This window comes from Desmodus rotundus, chromosome 12 (genome assembly GCF_022682495.2).
Source record: "Desmodus rotundus isolate HL8 chromosome 12, HLdesRot8A.1, whole genome shotgun sequence".
Lineage (NCBI taxonomy): Eukaryota > Metazoa > Chordata > Mammalia > Chiroptera > Phyllostomidae > Desmodus > Desmodus rotundus.
The window spans coordinates 18663602-18685587 of record NC_071398.1 but is presented as its reverse complement, the minus strand read 5'-3'; the positions used below and the strand labels follow the sequence as shown (position 1 = coordinate 18685587).

The window sequence follows — 21986 nt, the reverse complement described above, 5'->3', positions numbered from 1 at the left end:
ATGAAATGCAAGGTGGAATCATGAACTGGCAGGAGACTTTCCTAGAATAGGAAAAGGACAATAGTAGAAAAATTGGTGAGATCTAAATAAAGTCTATAGTTCAGTTAATGGCATGGTACTAAAATTAATTTCTTAGTTTTGATAATTAACTGTTTTAGCAACTTTCTGTAAGTGTAAAATTATTTCAGAAAGTGGGGAAGAGAAGAAACACACATGTCCAAACATTTAAATATGGATAAAACATCTCTGAAAAAATACACCAGAAAAGGGTAACAGCATTTCCACTAGAAGAATTGGGAGTCTACACAGGAAAGGTCCAGGCAGACATTTTCTCCCTGTGTACCTTCTGTCTTATTTTGAGTTGTTTTCTGTATGTGTTTTTCTTAAATAAAAACCATTATTTAAGACATTCTTTCTAAAGTTATGTTTTCAAATGAAATTCATTTCCAAAGTGCTAAAGTCTAGGTCAATTATTCTACCTGAAATGTTTAGGGAGAAGAAAAGACTTAAAAAGACTTACTCTCAGTCCACTCTCTGACTTAATATCCATGATAGTCAGAACTGTTTCATAAAGAATAGCATTTCCTACATTTTTACTAGTCTCCGTATTAGTGGCAACCTGAAAAGACACAGAAGGCGGTACACAATGATAAAACAATGCTTCTAAAAAATACCCTGAAGTTAAAGAAAAAACAAAACACATTATCCTGGAGTAACAAGAGACATTTTGTGATTGATTATAGTCACCAATGAGGAAACACAAAATAAAAATTGTACCATATAATCACAATCATTCTACTCCTTGCTACACTAAGATGGACATCAAATATAAAGCAAGTTTAGTCTTACCTGTGCTAATATATCATTCATAGCTTCACTTGAGTCATCATCATTTCGTCCTAAAATTCTTAATAACCGCAAAATTCGTACCTAATGTGCAAAATATGAGAAATGTCAACAAATTAGGTCTGGCATAGGTTTGGCACAAAGGAACTTTGCTTGGTATGAAATTGGAGTATCTTAAATAAAGTCTTAGATCCCAGTAGAAATGGTCAAAATTCAAACAGAAGAATTTTAAACATTGTCTTTAGAGAAGTCATATGTGTTTCTGTGTCTTAATGAAGTTATCAGACGACCCACACTTTGCCACTCCACAGCTAAAAGATGCCACCACCTGCAGAGCGTTATTATAGGCATACCTCAGAGACAACGAAGGTTCAGGCCCAGACCACCACAATAAAGTGAGTATCACAACAAAACGAGCTGTAACCTTTTTGCTGGTGGACAGTCTTACCTTAAATTTGTAAAAATATGCAACATCTGCAAAGTGCAATAAAGCAAAGCACAATAAAACGAGGTCTAACTGTATATTGATGTCTCTATATAGTACATAATTTTGACTATTACTATAATTCCACTCTGTTAATCTAATAAAACATGTAATTGTGTCACTATTCATTTATTAATGTAATTGGTTTAATCAGTTAACTACCAAATTTCTACCCAACAAAAACTTAAGAGGAAGAAAACAACCTATTAAAAGGTATTAAACTCATATACCATATACTTGAAGCTTTCTTTCAAGCTCACCTGCAAAAAGGGGTCACTGATACCAGAAACATCATGTTCTGGTGAATATCCGGACATGATGAGGTTCTTTAGTATACGAACTAATTGGGGCACAAGCTGCAGGGAAGAAAAATGCATCGAAAAACAGTAAACACCAAAGACTTTCTCATGAACACGCAGGTAATTTGGCTTAGAAAAAGGGTATAATGGTCTGAGAGTCCAAGCAAATTCTAACGATACAATCAATATGCTAATATATTGTTGATGTCCAATAAATATAACTTAGGAGTATTTTTACCAAGAACTCAAGAAGGAATACATATTTTATCTGAATTAAAAACAACCTAGACTTTTCGTACTCCAGAGTTATATATGCAAAGATACTATAATAACAGTAGGTCAGAAAGCCTATGGGAACTAAGTAAAACAGATGCCTATGAAGCGTACTGCATTTCTACTTCTGTAGAACTTGACACACGTGGGTGGCACAAACATGTTCAGTTTTTATCTGTTCAAACATTTGAATATAGCACTCACTCCGACAGCACATATACAAACATTTGAATATAAAATGGTATCATACTCAAAATACTGGTGGATCTTATTAAAATTACAGTTTTAAAACATACTATCTCATATAGAGAAAAAAATTTTTCTCCTCTTGATAGGGCTAGTTATGTCCATTTCCAACAAACAGCAGGAAATACAAACATTGACCAAGTGGAAAAGACACATGAAAAATTATATCTTTCATCTTACAAAGATACCAAGGCCATGAATAACTTCCTTTCACTATTCTTAACTCGTATGACACAATTTTCAGTAAAATTTAATTCAGCACTTAATTCTACAGACTGATCTGTGTTCACCTGTTATGTTACTAATGAAGCTGTACATTCCTCATGGTCAGAATTCCTTTACTGTCCTTCCTTTGTTCACTTAGTCATAATATACACTAGAGGCAATTTTACTGCCAAGCTGAACTTAAAGATGCTTTAATGTTATTATTCATTTCATTCTGTTGATCAATCACTTAGTATTAAAACCCTAATCCAAAATGTTTGCCACAATAGGAACTTCTCCAGTTTCCCAACTAAAATCTCAATATAGCTATTGAAACAACTCCAAACACCTAAAATTAAGTGTCCACAGTGAACTGACTGAGCTCTCTTTTTGAGGCAATCAGAACAGCTCCAACTTTGCTGCAACTCAATTACTTTTTCTCACTGTATTTGGACTCTGTCCCCTCCCTACTCCCCAACTCTAAAGTGAGGTCAAGATGGAAACAAAGGCCAAGCTATGCCCAAGCATATGCCCCAAACATTTTCACAAAGCTGGCCACTTTTAAATACACAGAACATAATCTGTGTAAGTTTAAATAAGGTTGGCCATATCACTTTAGAATTAAGTGATTTGTAAGTGACCCAAACAAAAATCTAATTTGGATAACTCTAAGATTAAGACAATTCTAAGCTAAGGAAAGAAGCTACATTAAATCTGTCAACTGTGGGCAGATTTATATTAGAGGTAAAAATAATAAAATTGTATACACTGTTTTAAAATTAACACGACAAAACCAGGATCATCTAGTTAACAAACTCTGTACAGAGTCTCGCCTTGCATACTTTCCAATGCCCTACTTTTTTGTACTACAGGTATCCTCAATTATTTTTAATCTGGTTTATATCTTGGGGAAATCCTTTTTCCTTGTTTTATTCATTGACAAAAGATCTGCACACCACATAAGATCACCCTGGGACAGAAAGCACCAATGTCTGAATGTTGAGCATACTAATTCTTGGAACTTAGCTTTATTATTCAGACAAAAATGCAAATTGCTAAAACCCATGACAAAACAAAACAAAAGAAAGGTGACAAAGGGAAAGGATGCAGCCATGAAAATCAGTTGATGCCCACCAGCAGCTCTCCCTCAAAATCCTTTTAATATTCCAGAACTTCTAAGCAAGATAAGTGCAGGTGAAGGGAAAATAAAAGCTCTAAGTCTGAACTTAAAGCTCAGAAGTACACATGGAGCTTTTTAAAGTATGAGGTTACTCACATATGGCTCTAAGATATCTACTTCAAAAAGAAGCAGTGTTTGTGTGAAGGCTCCAAACTGATCTGGAATTGCCATCACCAAAACCACTGGGAAACTGTTCAAAGTTCCTCAAGTGAAGATAAGAAGACAGAGAAGGAGGCTTACAATTCAGGAAAGGCTGCAACTGAAATCCAAGGCTGACTTTGGAGTCCAGAGTTTAATTGACAAGACACAAACTGGACTAGGGAGTTAGCAAAAAATGCTAAAATAAGTAATTCACGGTATTAAGCACAGCTTCAGCATTAGTATATTTTTAAAAGCCACATTCGTGGATGAATACACAAAAGCTACTAAGAACCTAATACCAGCATGCACCATCTAAAAGAGGGTTAATGCTTACCTTTTCATTCTAACATACAGCAGGATTCCAAACAGACAACAGGAACAAAACATACAAAGCAAGCATTAGGGACAGATACAGGTCTCATACTATTTTACAATAATTTAATCAAGACATGAACATCTAAGGGGGAAAAAAGCCAAAAAAAAAGAACTGCTACTAGAACCTCATTAGATCTAAAGTACAAAGTAAGCCTCAAAGTAAGCATCACTCATGGAGTGATCAGTGCTCTGTTAAAAAATAAATAAATAAATGCACGTAACCCGAAGAACAGACTTTCTGAGTCCTCCTTACTACCGCCTTCTAAAAGTAAGTGGGGAAAACAAAAATTTCTACTTTAGAATGCTGTAAGAAAGGGAGGGAAGGAGAGAATTATCAAAGCTAGAGACATCCATCATGGGAGTCAACAGCCTAAAATGAACAGTAGGGGACTCTGTGTTAGGTAAACGTTAATATAAAATTTAGGCTACAGTGTTTACCTTAAAAAAAAAAAATGAAATTACCTGCCTTCAAAAAAATAAAATAAAACACATACACACAAACACATTCCTGTCTGTAATTTGACCTCAGGTTACATGTCCTGACTTCAGTGTGAAGTGGCAGATAAAGCACATGAGAAATTGGCATGTCTGCCAACGAGAGAAGACTTCTATTATGAAAGGGAAAACACTATACTACTGCCAGTTATATGCCTAAATCTGGCTTCCAGCCCTACAACACAGCAGGGGTGGTTAAGTCCTCTATTCAGCTCCATGGCTTCCTTTCAAAAGAAAATTTACAAGTGAGAAAATCATGTACTTTTAGGAAAATCATTTTCAATCAAGAAAGGCTTAGGCATACAGAATGGCACCTACCTTTCTGAAATGTGCAAGCATGTCTGGGCTTCGCTCGCACATTTCTGTGAGGAGGACTACAGACGTGTGAAGGACACCTGAAAGAAAAAAGCAAATAAAAACTAAACATGAGGTTTTATTAGTCAACTTCATAGAACAGCACTTGGAGTTCTGAAGGCCATTTCCAAAATAATACTTGCTTCTTTTGTTTAATCTCCCAAAGAATCTAAGCAGTGAGGTGAATACAAAGGAGGTATTTAATAGATGCCTAGTGATTTAATACTAATTAAGCCCATCAAATTAGAATATTTTAAACAATTATATCACCAAAATAATTGCTAAAAAATGACAACCAATATATGTCTCTCTCCATCTGAGAATATTCCTGAAGATATGCTCACAGTCAATGTAAACTAGGTATCATCTGCTCCTGACTTACTAAGCTCTGAGTTGAGTTCTGATAGGCAATTCAAGAAGCAAAAAATCTTAATAAGCAGCAGAATTTCCAGATAAAATGTATCAAAACCTCAAAATACATTAATAGTGGAAGACAAAGTGAATTTGCTTGTTCAAGTGACTGAAAAAGAATCTCAACAGTTTCCACTAAATAACTGCCCTAAACGTTCATTTGTTCAACAAGTATTTTTGGAGCCTTCCGGTTATAGGATTGAGTTAATGAAATTAAATACACCTTACCATTTTTTTCTCTTAGCATTTAGGACACATGAATTTTCTTTACCCAGAATTTGTTTCACTGACTTCAAAATAAGAAGAATAAAATGTTTGGGAAAGAATAGTCACATTCCATTTACTTCCTCTCAACTTTTACATAAACATATCTGAGTACCCATTACAAATTCAAAAGGATTTTCACAAATCTTACACTCCTACCACAAGGCAACGAAGAAATAATTTTTTTTCCTGTTACAAAATAACCAGGAAATCAAATGTTTTTACACATGAAAATCGAGGCTAGGATCATTTGTACATTACAGTGAATATCAGTAACTTAATATAGTACTTTCAGCATAGTAAAAGAGGACCAGATATGAAAAATAAATTTACTATGAAGGAATCAATCTCTAATTATAAAACTAGGATATGAGAGTGGCAGAGAAATTCAACTAAACAGCCCTCCCAGAACAGCATCCAGCGTAAGAGGCGGCAACTTCACAGTGCTGAGACAGAAGGCCAACACAGCCTGAAGCTTTTTCTCCTCCCCCTTCTCCCCCAGCACTTTACCAAGTGCATCTCAATCACATTACCGTGGTTCTTTTCATTCAGTAAGTTTTTTGTTGCTGGTAAAAACATCTCCATAAGTTCAGGAACCTTCCTGATAACATGAACAGCACATAGTGCTGCCTATAAAAAAGACAAAAGATTTATTTCAATTAAGCCAGGGCAACCAATCTTATATGCAACAACAACAAAACAAAACCCTTATCAACGAATTCACCTACTAGAAAAATAAAGAAGAAAAAAGATATCATATTTATTATTACTAACAGGTTAGGGCTTTCTTATTACAATATTTTATCAATGAGAACTTCTAGCTCACCTGTCCCTTTGTTCATATATTGCTAAGTAAGTGGATAAAAACTTTCTAGACTAGACAATGGTTAACATGAATTTATCAAATAAGTTAAACTTAACTTATGTGGAGTCACAAAGTAAAAAATAAAGACTTTTGTCTGGGATAATCATTCCTCCGAGTAAGATGACCAAACGAGGGTTTTATAAAGACATCGTGCCATTGAAAGGTATATACTGCAGATGCTTTAAATCTGCCATTACTTTTAATAATACCTATACTTCCCCCAATTCACTCTCTGCTGACATCAAGAAAATCATTTGAAAGATACTTAGGTAGTCTCTACTGAAGAAAAGATGGTATTAGCTTGCTCACTGGAAAGGTACTTTCAAAGACTGATTTTGGTTACCCTACCAAAGTAACCATATTTGCTGGAGTTAAATACTATAAAAGTTTAGATACATTAACAAGTAAAAGTTTAAACTAATTCTTCTCATATTAGGAGAAGAAGATTCTCTCCATACTAGGACAAAAAGATTTTTTTTCCTATTTGCAGGAATATTCTATTTAAGGAAATAATGTACTTTTGGAAGAAGAGCAGCCCACATATACTTTTAAGAGAAAGAACTGGCTTTGGTTTGCAGCCACCATTAACACTGTATGACCCTGGAAAGCAGCGTGGCCCTTTCAACCCTCCGCCTCATACCATTCATATAAAGAGGCGTAGAAAAAGCCAACAACACGATGGTATATGTTCACTTCTTGGAGTTCTACATTTTATAACCTTTGTTTACAGGAAGGTTTTTAGGACTGAAACACAATAAAGTAACAATAAAATGTTTACATTAACAAACAAAAGAAGATAAGAGAATAAGAGCATTGTCTTCCATTACTATTCCATTTAGACACACCAGTTTTAGGAAGTGTGTTCTTTAACATTCACTAATAATTATCTAGGTCCCAATGCAACTGTGCTTCCAGAGATTCAAAGGCACTAATATAAGATGTGGGCACTAATTATTGGGATGAAAGCAAATTTATAATATTTGTCATTATCACTTTAATATTGTTTAGAATCAGGTAATTTAGGAAGTAATTAAATATGCCATCTAAAATATCCAGTAATATTTGTTTATAAATCACTTCCCTGAAAAAGATTAATTAAAAGAATTAAAGTGCTCACAATCACTTATCAAATGGAGAGTTAATTAGTAACAAAAAAATCACCTCCAAAATACAAAAATAGATTTTGACTTATAAATACCTGATTCGCATGTAATCATTTAAAATATATGTACTAAACAGAGAAAGACTGTTATATACTACCATCAGAGCTTATAAAAGTGAGTAATTTGCCTTCTCATTTCAGTAATACTCCCTAATCCAATCACAGACATTTAGTTTCATGAACTGTTACCTTTTTTCTCAAGTAAGAGTTGGAGGTTTTCAGGAGTTTCTCTACCTCTCCTGCAAGATCTCTGCACATCTCTGAGGAGCCCATACAGCCAAGGGTACAAAGTGCTAGCCCCTGTACGTACTGCGTGCTATGATTAAGGTCACTGCAAAAGAAAGGAAAACAGCAGAAATGAGCGTGCTATGCCTGGTGCTCTCCATAAAGAAGCTTCACAATCTAATGAGGTAGCTCTGAATAATTCATGATTTCTCCAATAAGGAAAATAATTAACAGGATTATGTATTGCTAAAAATGTTTATTTTTACACTTTATTATAAATTACCAATAATGCAAATTGACTGACAGTCCCTCCTGCAAGTTTACAACTCAATGTTTCCAAATATCAAAGCAAGAGAAATTGGACATTATCTGTTGGATGTTAAAGGCAACCCATTTTAGAAAACTCAGCAAACTCAGCAAAAATTGAAAGTAAAACTGTAATGATAGAAATATGAAGCACAACTGCATCTTTAAAAGATTTTTACTAACTACAAAAAAAGTAAGGTACACATTAACCAAAACCAAAACAAAATCTCTAAAGTATTTAAGATGACTTAAACATTACAAGGCACTGAAACCCTCTGATCTTACGCTATAGTATAAACCTTGATGTGACATTATTTTTTACACTTTTATTTATTCAAAGGAACAAAAAATACTAACTAAAAAAGTTAGCTAATTAAACCACCTTTAACAAACTAAGCTGGGTATTTAGAGTAATCCAGTGATACAGATACACAAAAGCTACTTCTGTCAGGCGTTGATTACCTCACAAAAGTATTCTCAAACCAAACAGGTTTTACTTTCAGAAAACCCGAAATGTTAAAAGTCTGAGCCAGCAAACTCATCCATGCACTCTAACCAACTCTTAACTGTTCAGAAACAGAATTATTATATGAGTCATGCTACCTCCACCAGCTTTAATAGCATTTTAGTATCCTTTAGTCCAGTGGTTCTCAAAGTGCGGTTGACAGATCTCTGGGAGTCCTCAAGACTGTTTTAGGGGGCCATGAGATCCAAACTATTTTCACAATATTAACTCACTATTTGTCAGTTGTACTGCATTTGCACAATGGTGCCAAAGCAGTGGTAGAAAAAATTACTGGCATATTAGCACACATCAGAGCAGCGGCACCAAACTGTACTAGTAATCACTGTATACACTGGCACACACTCACAGTGGAAGGAAAAAAGGAATGAAGGAAAGAAGTCAGTTAAATTTCACTTAAGACTGCTCATGACAAAGCAATAAAAATAATTAAGTTCATTAAATCTTGACTCCTGAGTGCACATTTTTTAATATGCTGTGTGCCGAAGTGGGAAGTACGCATCGCATACAGGACTCCTGCCACGTACTGATGTGGCAGTCTCGGATAAAAGCATGTGTGCCCTTATTTCCTTCACAAGAAACACTAGTACTAACTGCTTTTAAAGTGGGCATTATTTTTATTTGAAAGTAACTGAGACACAACTATAATTATTAAGATTTGGGGATTTGGCAGACATTTTCTAGAAAAACAGCCAATAAAGCCTATCACTTAATAGCAACAACTGATGCTAGTCGTTGCCAATAAAATCCAAGGTTGAAGTAAAAATCAGAACTTTGGAAAACTTGTATCGCCACCATGAACTTGACAGTATACCAATACTTTACTCAGTGAACAAACTTTTTTCCAAGTGCCTTAGGCATGATAAAAAGTACCACTTACTCATATGGTTTCAGATTCCACTTTGTAACTAACCCTTGAGAAACTACCACTTGTAGAGTTTTGGTATAGCATCAGAGACTATCCAGGGTTGTTATTTAAAAGGCTATTAAAATCATCTCCCTTTCTCTAATTACATTATCTGTAAAAGGCTGGATCTTCTTCATATACTTCAATTAAAACATAACACAAAAAACTGAATACAGAAGCAAATATGACAATCTATCTTCCATGAGGCCAGATACTAGGGAGACTTTTTAAATGTAAAATAATGCCATTCTTCTCACTGAATTGTTTTTGTTATGGAAAACGGTCTGTTTTTCATTTAGATTTATTTTAACATGTAAAGAGTTCATAACTGATAATTTTAAATGAACTAATAAATGTGTTTAGTCTTCCCTGAAAAGCAAAGGAAGGAAAACAGGGTAAAGTGTAAACTAGTTTGCTACTTTCCACCAACTCGATTATTTAAGTTAAAATTAGAGGTAAAATGAAGCTTAAATACTAATCATGCATTTACCATTTAGGCTCCCAGTTCCTAAGAATTTTAAGTGACTGTTCATTCGTTTTTCAACAATTAATTTGCATAATACAAACTCTTTAAAATTATATCCAATTTTTAAGTATTTAATGTCTTAGTTTTTCTAAGCCAATGAGCAATGAGGTAAACACTCATTAATAGACATAAAAATTGCTGGTACACTATGATGTCCTATAATACAAACAAGAAAGAAAAAATATGCACAAAAGTAAGCAGCAAATAAATAAAAAAAAATTTCATCAACAGGTTAAAAAAAAAAAACACTAATGATCCAAAGTCCTTTAAAAGAGCTTAGACTGAAAGTGCCAGATCAATTTCCAACTATTAGTAGTTCTCTCCTAAACTCACTTGGGGCTCCGCTGGGTCTCACTGAAATTAAACAGAAAGATTTCTTCTTTGCCTATTGTCCTCATTCTTCACTTTTTATCAAGCTACAAACCTATACTTGAGTTTGGTATTAATTCTCTAATGTAAGCTTGCTGCTAGGCAAAACTGCCAAATTATCAGCATGTGATCGAAGGCTTGAGTAGTAAGGGCAACAGAGCATGGAAGAACAAAAATTAAAGAAACTCTAGAGACCTGTCCAGAATACATGTATGAAAGAGCCATGCTGAACATCTGGGATGGAAATTCCATGACACCGAGAACTTGTCCCATTTTTTTCATTCTCCATTCCTATAGCTTGTAATAGCTGCCGGCATGCAACAGGTATACAATAAATACTGGTTGAATAAATGAATCAACTTACTATTCTCATTATTAATATTTATATCAAGGCCAAAAAACAAGATTCTCCCAAAATTAAGTTCACAGACTCTGTGCATTTACATGATAAACTCAGTATTTACAACTAAATCATAATACTTATTTCAGAATTTTCCATTGTCCATTGGGAAATTTTAAAGTAAAACATTATTCATCCCATAAAAGTGTAAGAGTTCAGTATCTACAAATTTGATCACCTACATCCCCTTGCATCTATTTTTCTGTCAAATACACAAATACTGCAAATGAAACAAAACTAAAAAGGAGATTAAACATACAAGCCAAAACCAAATTAAAACCAAAAAATACCTCTGACCAAAGGTAATCAGAACTACCATGCCTTTCTAAAAGAAAGCTGTTAGAAAAGGGATGCTGGGAAGAACTGCTGAATTCTCTGCTTGGGTCCTCTCATTTCTCCTCAAATGGCAAGCATTCCTCAGTTTGTAAATTAAACACGACTGGACTAATACATCAGTACAGCATCCATGGGGCGGGGGGTGACTTATACACAAATATTCACAGAGCTAAGTAAAATTCTATGCAATGGGTATCTTGGATTACACCAAGACAAGATTTCTCTTCTTGCCTTTAAATGGCATTTACTCAGAATATACACTAGTAATTCTTTAATGAATGTAATATTTCATTATTCATGGTATCCAAAGTTCTGGAAATTTGTAAGACAAGAAAGCTCAGATTTACCAGTGCCTTTTCTATTCTACGAAGGCCCAAATGTTATTTCATTAGTAAATCCTGCCTGAAGATGTACAACAATACTTTCACTTGATTATATTATCCCTGACAAAAGCTTTAATCCTTTGCTAAGTCTCTTTACATATAAGCTACAGAACCAAAAGCAATTCAAAATATATTCTAGTCAGTAAGTATAAAATCAGTAAATACTGTCAAGCTTTACTGATGTCATAAGACCTAAAATCACAAAGTAGTTCTTACAAGAAGGAAAGGTTAAGACTGACTTTTTTAAAAAATATATATTTACTGATTAAACTGTTACAGTTGTCCCATTTTTTCTCCCCTTTATTCCCCTCTGCCCTGTACCCACCTCCCACCATCATTCCCCCACCTTAGTTCATGTCCATGGGCCATAAATATAAGTTCTTTGGCTTCTCCATTTCCCATACTATTTTTTTTTAAGATTTATTTATTTTTAGAGAGAGGGGAAGGGACAGAGAAAGAGAGGAAGAGAAACATCAATGTGTGGTTGCCTCTCGTATGTCCCCCACCAGGGACCTGGCCTGCAACCCAGGAATGTGCCCCAACTGGGAATCAAACCAGCGACACTGTGGCTCAAAGGCCCACACTCAATCCACTGAGCTACACTAGCCAGGGCTCCCATACTATTCTTAACCTTCCCTTGTCTATTTTGTACCTACCATTTATGCTTCTTATTCCCTGTACCTTTTCTTCCACTCTCTCCCTGCCCCCTCCCCTCCATGTGATCTCCAGTTCTGTGATTCTGTTCCTGTTCTAGTTGTTCGCTTAGTTTGTTTTTAGGTTTGGTTGTTGATAGTTGTGAGTTTATTGTCATTTGCTGTTCATATTTTTTATCTTCTTCTTTTTCTTAGATAAGTCCCTTTAATATTTCATGTAATAAGGGCTTGAAAACTTATTTCAAAACATAATGAAGGAGAACTTCCCTAATCCGGTGAAGGAAATAAGACGTCCAGGAAGCTCAGAGAGTCCCAAAAGAGTTGGACCCAAGGAAGCACACACCAAGGCACATCATAATTACATTACCCAAGATGAAAGATAAGGAGAGAATCTTAAAAGCAGCAAGAGAAAAGGAGACAGTTACCTACAAAGGAGTTCCCTTAAAACTATCAGCTGATTTCTCAAAAGAAACCTTGCAGGCAAGAAGGGGCTGGAAAGAAGTATTCAAAGTCATGAAAGGCAAGGACCTACATCCAAGATGACTCTATCCAACAAAGCTATCATTTAGAAGGGAAGGGCAGATAAAGTGCTTCCCAGACAAGGTAAAGCTAAAGGAATTCATCATCAGCAAGACTTACTTCTTTATACAGTTGGTCATGAGAAGATGGACATCTTGTCTTTCGTCTAACAACAGCATTGCCCCTAAATAGCCAATGCGTTTGTCTGTGAATTTTTGAGAGGCAATAAGCTTGAGGCACTCCAACTGCAAAAATAAAAAAGAAAGAAATTTAGAAATTGCTGCCACAATCAGGAATGCAATGTTTTTAACTCAGAGTCAATGAATGGTTGAAGTAAATAAATATAAAATGTATCATCAAAACCCCAAAATAGAAGGCAAAGATTTAAGAGCTTTGGGTATCTTGATAATAGTAATCAAGTTCTAAAATAGCACACCTTGTCATGGTCCTATTATATTTGCCATCCAGATAAACTTCGTTCTACAAATTCACACAAAGCAGAAAATTATTACAAGATATTAACCCAATTCCTAACGTAATCCCCAGGTTACATTACACGAGCACTTAACTGGTGTGTGTATTTAAGGTCTGGTTCCTATTGTGAGCATCAAAACACTCAGTAACTGAAAACACATCAAAGTGCCAAACACTAATCTAAACCTCAGGAGTGTACAACTGAAGAGACAACAATAACTAACTTTAATACAATGTGTAAAGTGCTACATTTAGAGCTTAAACCAAGTACTATGGGAGAAGTGAGGGTTTAGGAATCTAATATAGAAGAAAAAAAAGCCAGAGGAAAACGCAGTACAGGTAGTGGAGTTAACCTAAAATGTTCTATATGATTTTTTCTTTATGTAAGTGTTAGAGATCCTCAGAGCTTAAGAGTCTTTGTAGTTAAACAGTTTGTCTCTCTACTAAGCTTTTCTTGAATGTCACGATCACTATGCTATACTTTACCACATCATCCTAACATGGAAAAGATTAAATACCCTCTTGAGTAGAGGTTTTCCAAGGGTGTACACAACTTACTCTCCAAGAAAAGTTTTTGAAACTATGCTCCCATTTAGAATCACTGCATCCCAAGGGAAGGGGCTCAAATGCAGACCCCGTGTGCACAGGAATCTAAAATCATGTGAGACTACTTTCCACCTGAATTTGCCTATCAATTCTAAAGTAAAACTGAGGAAAGTAAGAGTTCACAAGTAAAATCACTTCAAGCTATTGAAAAATTGTCCTCTCAATGTACCTGGATTAACACCACCTAAAGGTAGCAGAAACACTCGTGAGCAAGTCAAAGAAGCCTCCGAGGGGGAACCGCCATGATCCAAAACGAAAACTAAAATCTTCTGAGAATGATAAAGATTCCTCTACACATTCCAGTTAAATTTTTTAAAAATCTTCTGAAATAGAAGATGATGGAAGTCATTTTTACAATGTCAGCAGAAAAGGTACTCCTGAAGTGAATGGAAAAAATCAGAAGCTAAAAGGTTACTAGAAAAATCTCACTTTTTCAAATAGGAGGTTTTTAAATCTTTCCATTTAGTAAGTCCCTGAATAAATATTTTATAAGTGAAAGCAAATGTTCTTAGAATCAGGTTTCACTGAAATTTTTATCATCCTTATTGAATCATGCTTCTGGCAAACACCAGGCATTCCACAAATAAATTATCCAAGAATATTTTATTAAGATGAACTAATGAGAAGGACATACTCTTAGGCATTAACATTACTTTGTATTTGTTAGGGCCAAGTTTTAAGATAGTCACACTATAATTCATCAGTGACTGATGAATAGAATTTGTTGCTTTTGTGATACTTACTTAAAACTTACCTAAAAACTAAATAGCAAAAGAAAAACTAAAATTAAAAGGACAAATAACTAAATTAATTCTTTTTAATATTCCCATTGGTAGAGTGACTTTAATAAGCATTTGTTTTTTGAAGGTGACAAATTTGAGGGGAAACATAAGATTATATAGCTGGAAATGGCATCTGAAATACAACCTCAAGATTAACTCTGATCACACTTTACCCGTATGTGGAGGTAGCCAGCATAGTGCTGAGAATGTGTAATGTTTCATCGTTAAGAATGCTATCAAAGTTTTCAACTGTGGACAAAGAAGAAGGCTGGAAGGGCAGTACAATAGGGTGTAGGTAAATGTGAAGGGAGGCTATCCATTTGGGGGCAGCAATTACTAAAACACAATTCAATATTTGGCATGAGTTACAGAGCAGAAGAGTAATAATTATATCTGCCCCTTGGATAACATCCTCAAATTAATCCAGTACTATTACTCCTCACTTAAAGCTCCTTGAAACCCTACCTGATACACCGCTAACCCACAAATCTAGCAAATGCTTTAATATCCTAGCAAGTAGCTCACTTTTATATTCACCCTCAAAATTTCTGCGTTTACTCCAAACTCTTGTGAGCAAAAGGCAAATAGCAAACTTGGAAAAAATATCTGTAACTCATTTTAGTCACGAAATCCCATGTAATAGGATCCTACAAATTGATTTTTTAAAAAAAGATCATTAACTTAATATAAATATGGACCAAAAATATGTACAATTCACCACCGCTGCCGTACTTCTTTTCCTGGCTGGTGTGGCTCAGTGGATTGAGTGTTAGCTTGCAATCAAAGGGTCGCTGGTTCGATTCCCAGGCAGAGCACATGCCTGAGTTGCGGGTCAGGTCCCCAGTAGGAGACACCTGAGAGGCAACCACACATTGATGTTTCTCTCCCTCTCTTTCCCCTCTCTCTAAAAATAAATAAAATCTTAAAATTTTTAAAAATATGTACAATTCAAAGAAAATAAAAATAATCCAAACATAAAATGAAGTTCAATCTCTTCATAAAACAAATGCAAACCCACCTAGGTAAATTTACTTAAAAAAAAACCCCCAAAACACTGAATTGTACATTTGAAAAAACTGAATTATATGCAAAGTAACTTTATTGATGTTCTTACAAAGAAATACAAATCAAAACCATACTAAGACATTCCTTTTAACCTAATGTATTAGCAAAGATTAAAAGCTGTCACAGCAGTGCAAGGACATTAATGAGAGGAGTATAAATTGGCACAAACTGTAATAAGAAAGATCTGGTCTATCTAAATTACAAATATACATACCCTTTGACTCAACAGTTGCACTTTTAGAAACAAACTACATTTACGTTCACACGTGCAAAATAATGGAGATTATTCAACTGTAGTATTGTCTTAAACAATAAGATTAGAAATAAATGTCCATTAATAAGGCGTCAGGTTTAAGATTTTATTTATTTATTTTTAGAGAGGAGAAGGGACAAAGAGAGGGAGAGAAACATCAACTGGCTTCCTCTTGTACATATCCCAACTGGGAACCAAACCCGTAACCCAGGCACGTAAGTAACCCTGATCCGGGATAGAACCGGGCCCTTCCACTCCGCAGGACCATGCCCAATCAATTAAGCCACACTGGTCAAAGCATCAGTTTAATAAATTATGATTTACACATATAAGGGAATACTATGCTGGTATACTACCATTTGCAGAATGTCAAAAAAGCTGAAAAAAAAAAGAATGAGGCTTTTTATATATTGATATAGGCTAATCTTCAAGACGGATTAATAAAACAGTGCAGTTTGTGACAATATGCATCTTTTTACCCTCACCTGAGGATATGTTCATTGATTTTAGAGAGAGAGGAAGGGAGAGAGGGAGAGGAACATTGATTTGTTGCCTCCCACACATGCTCCGAACTGGGATTGAACCCGCAACCCTGTGGTGCACAGGGCAACACTCCAACTAAGTGCCCTGGCCAGGTTGATAATATATATTTTAAGGGAGAGAGGGCGAGATTATACACATATACATATCCATCGGCTGAAGATATATAAAACATCTCCGGAAGGAGAGCCAAGAAAAGGATGTCACTAGTTGCCTAAAAAAGGGGAAACTAAGTGATTAAAAGAAAGTAGAAAGCAGTTTTCACCATATAATCATTTCTACAATGTTTTTAAATCTTGCATCAGTGAATTGGCATTATCTACTCCAAAGAGATAAATAAAATCAGACTAGAAGAAAAAAAAGTAAAATATTATAAATAAAAAGAAAAAGACAATTTAGGGAAATCATTTGTAACCCTTCCAAACTTGGAACAACATATTTCAAAAAAAATAACAAAAAAGCATTTGAGTCTTGGAATCATTTTTTGAAAACAACTTTGAAAATTTAAGACCAGAATCTTATAAAAATACAACTCAGTAAATGATCAGCTTTTAGATAAATTCATAATGAACAATTATTGTGCTATTCTATTATGCTTGAGATACTTTAGAAGCTTAAGAAGTATATTCATTCCTTCTCTCTAATCCCCAGGATGGCTGTACTTTTTCATGATGATGGTTATTTTGTATTCTTCACCTACTATCAATTTCTCCCGTCAACAACACTCTTAATACACTTGCTTTTACACAGAAACCTTCTCCCTCTCCCCCTACCTTTCATCCCAAAGGGCTGATTGTAATAATTCTCTGCTATTCACTGATTTTTTAATACTTACTTTCCAACTGTTTTGAAATGCTGTGGTTTTGATTTAATTTAGTAAATTGCTGTGCACAAACCAACATGCTAGACACTGTCACTGATACACCTAAGGGCACATAAAACCCACAGCTGGATATGTATCATAAAGTTTGATGTATATACTATGACAGTTAAGCACAAGCCACTGTGAAAACGACTTAGGAAGGGCACCCAGTTCAGGTTTGAAATAGAAAGAAAACATCAGAGAGAGGTTCTTATCTCTTTACATAATATATAATGGAATAAAAAGAAACCAATCTGAGTTAGGGGCTGTGCCTCCCCAATCCTGGTTCTACCAAATTATTTCAACAACCTGAGCTTCAGGTTCCTCATCACTAAGGTAACAACAGTTCTCTACTCCCTGCTTAATTCTCTCCAGCTGATCCTTGAAGTGGCCTCAGAATCCTCCTTGGCAGAAGCACTTGAAGCAGCCATTAGCAGCAAGCCTAAGAGACTTGTGTATCAGCTCCCTTTGGAACAAACACAGTGCCCTAGAAGTGGTTCCCAAACCCGAGTGATCAAAATCATCAGGGAGAGTTTTGAAATACAAATTACCTCCAGGATAATCTGGTGTAGATTTGAGGTAGATAAGAGCCTGACAATTTAACGTTTACAGAGTTATTCTAGATGACAATGTTCCAATTTTCTTTGAATTTCAAAGCACTTTTTAAAAAGAGAACTTTACTAGGTTTCTGACCTTGTTCCATTTTTTTCCTGAAGTACAAATAATACCTTTTATCAACATTTAATCTGGTTACCCTTTAGAAAAAAGCTGTACCTATTTTGATGGCATTCTGAACAATTTCCCAAAGTCAAAGCACGTATACATTTGCTTTTAAATTTAACATGTGGATTTCATGATGTGAACAATCATCCTGATGAAAAGATGCAATTAAAATATTATAAACATTAATGGACCTGCAACTGATTGGCTAGGTCTTTTTAAAAGTTACATTTCATTTTAATATTCAGACAGAACTTCCTACTTTACACACACACATTAAGACACACGCTTTTGAAGAACAAGCTTGTAATTAATTGCTTTACTACTAAGTAGCCTGGCAACATAAACTCTACATCAACCAGAGCCTTGTGGCAGAAGGGGAAAGAAAAAAAAAATTATCACTAATATTCCTATTGCACCTCATTTTTTTCTCTTGAAAAAATTTACTATGAAATACTTTACTCAAACATACACCAAAAAAAAATCACATAACATTCACTGAACCACCAACAAACTTTATCAACTCTTTTTACCCTATTTACTTAATTTAAAAAATTTTAATACTACAATTCAAGTCTTCTGCACTCTGCCTCCATCTCACTTCTGTTCTCTCCATGCCAGGAGTAACGGAAACTCAAAATTTCTGTTCATCTTTACCATGTTGCATGTCCTTACTACACAAGTAAAGACAATTATTTATGACTATTTTAAACTTAATGTAAGTATCATATCACATTCTTGCTCTCCTTGAGTATCAACATCTTTGAGTATTAACTCATATCCAGACAAGAAGCTCTAACTCATTCACATTCGTTGCTATGTAGTGTCGCACTTATGAATACATCAGAACTTACCTATTCTTTTTGTGGACATATGTAGATTGTTCCCAATGTATCCCTATTAGAAACAATGCTTAAATGAGTACTCTTATCTTTCTTTTTATAAGAGACAAGGAGGCTTGATTAAATTCAGCTTTTTCAGTTTTTGTTTTCGGTTAGCAAATATACTTTCATCAAGAGGCACATATTATTTTTGGTGGTTCTCTCTCTTTTGCGGCATTAGCAGGAATGATGATCATCAGGGGACGCAAAATGGCAACGTAATTCTTTCATTCCTTCTTCATTTATTGGCTGGACTAGTCCTCTAAGGAGCCACTTCTCAATATACACCATTGGTTTACAAACAGTTTCTTTAGAAGAAACTTACCAGTAATTCCTTCAGAAGGAATTACTGGTAAAGAAAAAGTAGAATCAATGTTTCTTTCTTTCCTTTTATTTACAGTTTTCAAAATAATGAGATGCTACCCTAGCATCCTCCAAATATGACCAATGGAATTCTTTTATTTTTTAATTATTTTGAACTCACTGTTATAAACTTACTTGGTTTCTTTTTTTTTTTAGATTTTATTTATTTATTTTTAGAGAGGGGAAGGGAGAAAGGGAGAGAAACATCAATGTGTGGTTGCCTCTCATGCATCCCCCACTGCAGACCTGGCCCACAACCCAGGCATGTGCCCTGGACTGGGCATCGAACTGGCCACCCTTTGGTTTGCAGGCCAGCACTCAATCCACTGAGCCACACCAGCCAGGGTTGAACTTACTTGGTTTCAATTACAATCATTTTTCTTATTAATGCTCAATATTCTCACTTTTTGAGCATGGCAGCCTCTTCTGGTGGCTACTGAATACTTTTAACATAACCTCTGTAGTCTTTCTTGCTTTCTGGACTAGTAATATAGTTCAAGCTTATTTTGTACACTTCCTGCCCCAGATTTGGGATCAGCCATCTTTCCAATGGGCCCTAGCCTTTTTAGGGTAAAATGGTATTTAGAAACTACAATCTAGGGTTAAGGGTGCTCAAGACAAGGATGCCTATTATCACCGCTTCTTTTCAATATTGTACTACACGTAGAGTATAGTGAGAGCATAAGAATAAAAACAATGTTTAAGGATGGAAAAGGAAGGGAACGGCCATTATCTGCAGGCAATAGTACTGACTATGTGAAAACAATGGGGTCTACAAGGACTCTTACAACCAAGTTCAGTAGTGCTGTTAAGTAGATAACACAAAAATCAATTATATTTCTATATATCTATAACACAGTTCATGTTTAAGGACGTTATCTGCAATAGGAACAAGAGCTCCAAGGAACCTATGAATAAACTCCACCACAGATGTGCAAAACCTTATAAAGAACACTGTAAAACTTCGGAGAACCTAAGGCAGTGGAGGGCTATATTTTATTGGTAGAAGGAAGACTACCGTAGACAGACAACTGGAAGGCCAGTTTGGAAGTGAGAAGACAGAGAGAGTACACGCCCAGCGTGGCGGTCACCAGCCTACTACTGCCATGTGAAAATGTGGATCCGGCATGGTCGAGTCCCCTGGTTTTCTGAGAGAAACTTGAAATCCAGATTTCTATGAGAACTTTCTGGATGTTTAAATGTTGGCAGCAAATTCAAAACAATTCTAATTGCTGAGCAAGGCAAACAAAATACATCTGTGAAAGAATATGACCCCTGAGCCACCGTTTTCTACTCCTGAAGTCTCCCAACTTCTTTACATAATCAAACCTTTACTTCTGGATTGTGTTTAAGCCATACATGAAAGGTTACAAATCCTTCAGAAAATCTATCACTGCTTTTGCTGTAAAAATGTTGAGAACACTGTCTCTTATATTATTCAGAGATTCCTAGACAAAGGATACACATAAGAAAATCTGCTAGAACTCAGTACTTTTTCAAAAAATTCTGCTGTCCTTGAGGAAATGGTAAAATGAGTAATATTTGACTTTTATGTACAAAACATAAAAATTTAACATTTATTTAATCTTCATAATAACCCTACAAAGTACTTTTAGGACTGTTTCCATTTTATAGATGAGGAAACTGAGACAGGAAAGGTTAAGGACCTTGCTAAGTTAGATAACAGAGAGATTAAAGTAACAAAGCCAAAATTCACATTCAGACAGTCTGGTTCCCGCAGCTGTGCTCTTAAATTCTGGTAATAACAACCACATTACTGAATGGGTTTTCCTTCTTGCAACAGCAACTACATCGACCTTGTGCTCTGCATTCTTCCTTCTCCTAACTCTTACTCTCTAATATTCTTTTTCTCTTTTAAATAGATGCTGGTAATCTCTGTCGTCTCGAAGCCTTTGTATAGCAAGGCAGGACTAAAATAATTCAATAAATAAGTCATTAATAAACTTGATGCAAATGGCTATTTTTAGATTTAAACTAAACAAAAAACTGAATAGGTTTTAGTTACACAAAGTTGGGTTGTAATACCCTCCCTAATCTCTACCAGTGTGTGAATTTAAACAAGTCATGTAAACTCTGAATTTCAGTTTCCTCATCTGTGATATGAGGATATTACCTCCCACATGGGTTTTGTTAAATTTTAAATAACTTTTTAAAATGTGGCTACTAGAAATTTTTTAATTACGCATTGGCTCATATTTTATTACTACTAGACAGCATCATGCTAAATACTGCAGCAAAAAGTAAAAAGAAACAGGTAAAATTAGTTTTAATAATATATTTTATTTAATCCAATATATCTAAAATATTATTTCAACATATGATCAACATGAAATTATTAGATATTTTACATCTTTCTTTTGTATTAAGGTTTCTAAATGCAGTATACATTTTACACTTATAGCATATCTCAATTCGTATACTAAGAAATATTTGAACTGTATTTAGATTTCATAAAATTTACAACTGATAAAGTAGATTCACATACCCAAGTTGTCTAAAGCAGAATTTTAAAGTTTTCCAATAAATGCACCAAGTACACCCCTAAAAAGTTTTATTTTTCTTAAATATTAGCCTCAGTTGAACTAGCTACATTTCAAAAGAAAAATGGCTGCACAGCTAGTAGCTATCATTTATTTGTTAGCATAGGCTTAACAAATAAAATGCAATTAAACG

At 34.9% G+C, this 21986-nt stretch overlaps 1 protein-coding gene across 2 annotated transcripts in view; it reads right to left on the bottom strand.

Moving 5' to 3' along the window:
* AP1G1 (adaptor related protein complex 1 subunit gamma 1) overlaps positions 1-21986 on the bottom strand; it is a 73382-nt gene that overhangs the window by 31003 nt on the left and 20393 nt on the right. For both annotated transcript variants that reach the window (XM_024556115.4, XM_024556116.4), the window contains 7 exons: positions 12867-12991; positions 7789-7930; positions 6106-6202; positions 4862-4938; positions 1591-1686; positions 850-930; positions 521-619 (listed from right to left, as the gene is read on the bottom strand). In XM_024556115.4, coding sequence (XP_024411883.1) covers positions 521-619; positions 850-930; positions 1591-1686; positions 4862-4938; positions 6106-6202; positions 7789-7930; positions 12867-12991 — 717 coding nt within the window. The remainder of the gene's footprint in view (positions 1-520; positions 620-849; positions 931-1590; positions 1687-4861; positions 4939-6105; positions 6203-7788; positions 7931-12866; positions 12992-21986) is intronic.